Raw genomic sequence first — 5,551 nt, 5'->3', positions numbered from 1 at the left:
CCTTATAGTTGAAATATTGTGACCCAACATTTGGTGGTGCTTGCATTAAGATATGTTTGCCGTCTATAGCACCAATGCAGTGGGGAAAATTCCAAATATCAGCAAACCCTTCACTAATTTTTTTCCATTTGTCAATGCTTTTTGGTGGTTGTAAAAATTCAACAGATAGTGCCCTCCATATAGCCTGACAAGTTTCTTCAATTATGTAGGAAACAGTAAAGTGACCTAGTCGATAACTAAATGATATTGCTTGCATGGAATCACCAGTAACTAAATATCTCAAAGTCACAGACAATCTTTCGTCTGCTAAGACAGGTTCTCTTAACTGAGTGGTTTTCCGTACTATAAAAGGTTTTACTCTACATAGAAGATCATCAAACCTTGAAGGACTCATGTGAAAATATCGATAAAAACTAAAATGGTCAACTAGTCTCATCTCCTTAATTAATGAGTGATATTCTCCAAAACTAAATCGACATCTAAATATCTCCCTTACCCATTTAGACCTGGGTCGCCTTTTCATCAGCCTTTTCCTTCTTCTTCGCAGAAATAACAATAATAATAACTTCTTCCTCATCATCCACCATTTAATTCCATATTACTATCAGGTCACGCCTTTTTATTTTAAGTATTAAATGTAAACAATTAATGTGAATTACAAAAATTAATGCAAGTTGTTAATTAAAGTTAATAACTAACGTTAACTCTGCAGTGTGAATCGGCCTTTACAGTACTTTTACTATTGACAGACAAATGTCAATTCCAAGGTATGACTTCTGGGGTTTATCATTGACTTGTCCTATTTATGAGACTTATGTTTCGTGATTGAGCTTACAGTATAATTTTTTTAGGTCAAACCAATGGTGGGAGTTTGTTGTGTTAAGTAACTTTACTGAGAGTGACCGGATAGAAAATTTTCGAATGAGTCGATGTACCTTTAATGTGATATCTGATAAACTTAGATCAAGTATTGAAAGAAAATCAACTTGCTTCAGAAAACCTATTAGTACTGAAAAATGCCTAGCAGTCACTTTGTGGTTTTTTGCCACTACAGCAGAGTATCGTACTATTTCTCATCTTTTCGGAATTGCCCAATCGACTGTTTGTGAGGTTGTATGGGAAACATCTTCTGCAATTGTTCATCATTTTCTCTCAACTTACATTAAATTTCCTGTTGGTGATCAAGCAAAGAGTGTTACAGATGGTTTTCAAAAGAAATGGAATGTACCACAATGCCTTGGAGCCATTGATGGTTCACATATTCCTGTTAGACCACCAATATGCCATCACACAGATTACTATAATCGCAAAGGATGGTACTCTATACTGATTCAAGTTGTTGTGGATCACAATTATTTGTTCAGGGATATCTGTGTTGGTTGGCCAGAGAGTGTACATGACGCTCGTGTATATGCCAACTCTCAGGTATATGCAAAAGCAACTTCAGGACAAATATTGAATGGTACAGTCTTAAATATTAATGGAATTGATGTACCTGAATATATAATAGGTGATTCAGCATATCCACTGTCCACATTTTTAATGAAACTGTTTGATCACAATGTAAGTCTTTCAGAGGATGTCAAGCACTTCAACTATCGCATATCACATGCTAGAATTGTGTCAGAAAATGCCTTTGGACATTTGAAAGCTAGATGGCGACGCCTCATGAAACAGAATGATATGTTCATAGAAAGAGTACCAACAATTATAGCAGCCTGTTGTATTCTCCACAACATATGTGAAATTCATGGAGACTCTTTTAATGCTGATTGGTTAGATGATATAAATAATTCCTCTTACAGTGTAGAACCTACAGCACTCCCAAGTACTGACAATGAAACTGAATCTGACTGCAAAACTATAAGGGAAGCATTGATTTTTTACTTTAAAGATAATCCAATTCAAAATCATTAATAAATGAATCAATCATGTGCATGTAGATACATGTATACTGTTTTGGTTAAATTATAGTTATTGTGAATCAAAGGCATGTTCAAAGTTGTTTGACAAAGATGGTGGTGGAGGTGCATAATATATTCCTAAGCATTGTTGCTGCATTACCACTGTCTACATTCTCCTCTGAAATTCTCTCTCTTCTTTGCGTAGTGCTTCCTCTTGTGCCAATATTCTTTCTTCAAATTTCATACGTTTTTCTTGTAATGCAAAAAGTTTCTCTTTGCTTGACTTTTGTGCTTTGATTAGGCCATCAAACATTCCTTTCATTACTTCTTCTAGTTTCTCTTCTCGATTTCATTTCTTCTTGCATTTATGTATAGGTGAAATAAAGTGAGTCACTTTACTCTCTGCTCCACTCGTAACAGGGCTATCTTGAGAATACGAGGCATCATTTATCAAGTTTTGTAGACTAGTTACTTCACTCTCTGCTAAAGAAGCTCTTTCATCAGAAGTGACAGGACAATCAGAGTGTTTATCACTTTGTTTATCATTTTCAAAATGGTGGTTTGTATCATGTGTGTCTTCAGACAATGTATCAATTAGCGCTGATGGCTGAGAAGGTTTATCAGCTAACACATTGTCCATAGCATCTAAAAATTTCCACTTTCTTCTTCCTTCTCCAGTTACTCTGTGTTTGTCCTTGATTTTTTTATATTCTCCTTTTAGTTTCTTGGCCTTCTCTCTACACTGTTCTGCTGACTTATCGAAACCAGCATCACACATGGAGCAAGCTACTCTTTCATAGACTGTTTTATTCCGTTTACAACCTTCCAATTGACTCTGGATCTTGTCATCTCCCCACAGTTCAATAAGTTTATAAGTTTCAGCTTCAGACCATGTGTTGGTAGCCATTTTAAAAACACTGAATAACTAATAATTAATTTTATTAATGGGCACAGGGCAGTTCAGTTTTGTTCACACTAGACTTCAAAACTTAACAACACCATTTCAGAGCACCTTATTTTCGTGCACCACTTTAGTCTGGTTTGGTTTGGTTACAGTGCAGTTCAGTTATGTTCACACTTGTTATAAAACTACACTATACTTCCCCAAAACTCAGTTCCAGTACAGTTCTGAAGGGTAGTGTGAACAGGGCATTAGAGTCTTAGGTGGACCTGATGCTCTTGTAATAATCACCGTTGTATTTTATCACTTGTATTTACATTTTAATCAATTGACATTCAATGCCAGTATAGTGTAAACCACAACCAGGTAGTATATTAAACATCAAAGGGTTATATACCTACCCTAGGGAGTATACGCAATATACACACCAGCATTTTTCTTTGATGTGTGGCATCTTCAGGATATCTATATATACATTGTATATTTATGTAGTATAATATCATGCTAAAAAAGTCTCCCAGTTGAATTTGGGACAAGAAAAACTGGAAAAACTTAATACAGGGATGTGAGATAAGGGTGAAACCATCACAGGTCCTTAGCTGCCAAAGCTTATCAAAATCTGCGAAATCTTGGGCCTTGGGATCCCTGGGAACTGGGTTTTCCCTATCAACCCAATGGCAACCAAAGCTAATGGCATTGACGTTTTTTGATGTCATAGTTTACATAAGCACATGTGGTCAAGTGCCCAAACTGATAATTCTTCTTTTACAAAGTTAACAGAGCAAGATGTTCTGATAATAATGGTATTTAAGAAGCCTAGTTGAGTCCAGGAGCTATTGTACTGCTAATTAGAAACAAAAAATCTAAGAGGGAAACAACATAGCTTCCATTTTTCGAAAAATAAAAAATTTAAAAAACAAGATGGAGTAGGATTCTAGAGTAATTTTATCAAAAAGTAGTAGAAACAAAGACAAGTAGGATTTTAAACGACCAACGAAAATACAAAATGAAAATACTACTCTCGTACCGCAAATTCTACTCTACATTGTACTTTCAATATTATTATGTAAGAGATTACGAATCACCGTGCAATGTAGAGTAGAATTTGTGTCACGAGAGTAGAATTTTCATTTCGTATTTTTGTTGGTTGTTTGAAATCCTACATTTCTTTGTTTCTGCAACTTTTGTATAAATTTGCTCTAGAATCCTACTCCATCTTGTTTTTTTGAAAATTTTTTATGTTCATGTTTGGGTTAATTTTTTTATAATATTAGTTATATTTTTATCAGCCTGGATAGTATCGATTGCTATTGTAGTGAATAGTTACGCAAAAGGATTTCTATACTGATACGTGTATAGCAACGTATGATATGTACTAATTATAGCACAGTAAGCGGGACTGTAGCGGATTTATCAGACCCAAGGCCGAGGTTGTTTCAGTCTCCATATTAGCCTGAATTATACAACCAGCAAATTTTGCTAAAAAATAAATGCAACTAACAAATTTTTTGAGGTAGTCAAATTATTCTATAAGTACTAAGTACTACAGCTTAACTCACTTAATGAAACAGATTCATACAACATGGTATCAAAGTAACCAGCAAATCCATGAATTGTAGCAGCAACTTCACCATTTCTAAATCTCAAACAAGCATAGCGATTGTTGTTAATATCTAAAATTGAGTTTACAAAAGTAATAAATCAAATATTTACAAAAAATTAAAATAATGACATGCATACTTTGATTAAACAAATATTAATCTTTAATTTGAAGAAATTACAACTTTCACAACACATTTAAGTGTTAATTTTGGAAATAATTTGGCCAATGTAAAACATGTAACTTCAACTTTAACATTTCAGATGCCACCAGGCATGATATAAGCCATACCATGCTGCCTTTAATGACATCATAAACAGTGCAGTGCAAAATGGTTGATGGGTTTGAGGCATGTATCAGCAATATGGGACCAGAGCCTTAAACTATTTGCATTCGGCAAAGCTATGTGCAAATAATAAAAGGCTAGAGTCTTATGATGCTGATACATGCCACAATGACATGCTACATATACTTAATAAATTTGTTGTTAATGTAAAACATATGGCATCTACTAAGGGTATAACACTTTCAAAAATTTAACATCAAACATTTTTCCTGTTTCAGATTAGTTGATACCTAAACAAATCAATTAAACATCTACCTCCAGAGTAGCTTCCTTTTGTCTAACATAGCCACTCTTGTCCAGGGGTGTCTGCATTCACTGGAATGGATTACTGGAATGGACTACTGAAATGGAATGCTGGACTTCATTTCCATTCAATTACAATGATTGTTTGTCTTATTCATTATTATTATTATTATTATTATACCACGCCCATAATTGCACAGTGTGACTGAGCTGCATGCGCGTGGCTTTCGTTCTTTTTCAGTGACACTGAGTCCCTTGGTTTTGCTATTACTCTGGCTTGGCTACTCTTCTATAATGGTCGAGGTAAGATTATAACCAACTATCGTGTTACTTTGAGTCTTAATAGGGATCAACGAAGGACTTGCCTATCGTTATTGATTCAGATTCTGAAGTATCCCCAGCGCGAGATGCAAACTATAATCCTCACTGTGATGAGGAACAACAGTCTGATGTAGGTCAGTCCAATTTCATAGAACCAGTCCAACTAGATGGCTCACCGTTAAAAGTTTCATCATCACACAATTACAGGTGAGAATTAACTTCACACACGTATTAGC

At 34.9% G+C, this 5,551-nt stretch overlaps 2 protein-coding genes across 2 annotated transcripts in view; one reads left to right on the top strand and one right to left on the bottom strand.

Moving 5' to 3' along the window:
• The window catches only part of LOC105312450 (protein ANTAGONIST OF LIKE HETEROCHROMATIN PROTEIN 1-like), a 12,093-nt gene extending 10,176 nt beyond the window's left edge, over positions 1-1,917 (top strand). Inside the window, exon 2 of the mRNA XM_011405110.1 lies at positions 852-1,917. Within this exon, the coding sequence (XP_011403412.1) occupies positions 852-1,917 (1,066 nt within the window). The remainder of the gene's footprint in view (positions 1-851) is intronic.
• A 336-nt stretch (positions 1,918-2,253) lies between these two features.
• LOC105312449 (zinc finger and SCAN domain-containing protein 29-like) lies at positions 2,254-2,811 on the bottom strand. Its single transcript, XM_011405109.1, has one exon. It carries the CDS (start codon positions 2,809-2,811, stop codon positions 2,254-2,256), a length of 558 nt encoding a protein of 185 aa, XP_011403411.1.
• Positions 2,812-5,551: the final 2,740 nt, after the last annotated feature.

Source organism: Amphimedon queenslandica, unplaced genomic scaffold (assembly GCF_000090795.2).
Source record: "Amphimedon queenslandica unplaced genomic scaffold, v1.1 AMPQUscaffold_13444, whole genome shotgun sequence".
NCBI lineage: Eukaryota > Metazoa > Porifera > Demospongiae > Haplosclerida > Niphatidae > Amphimedon > Amphimedon queenslandica.
The sequence above is the reverse complement of the archived record's forward strand: the minus strand, read 5'-3'. Positions and strand labels throughout refer to the sequence as shown.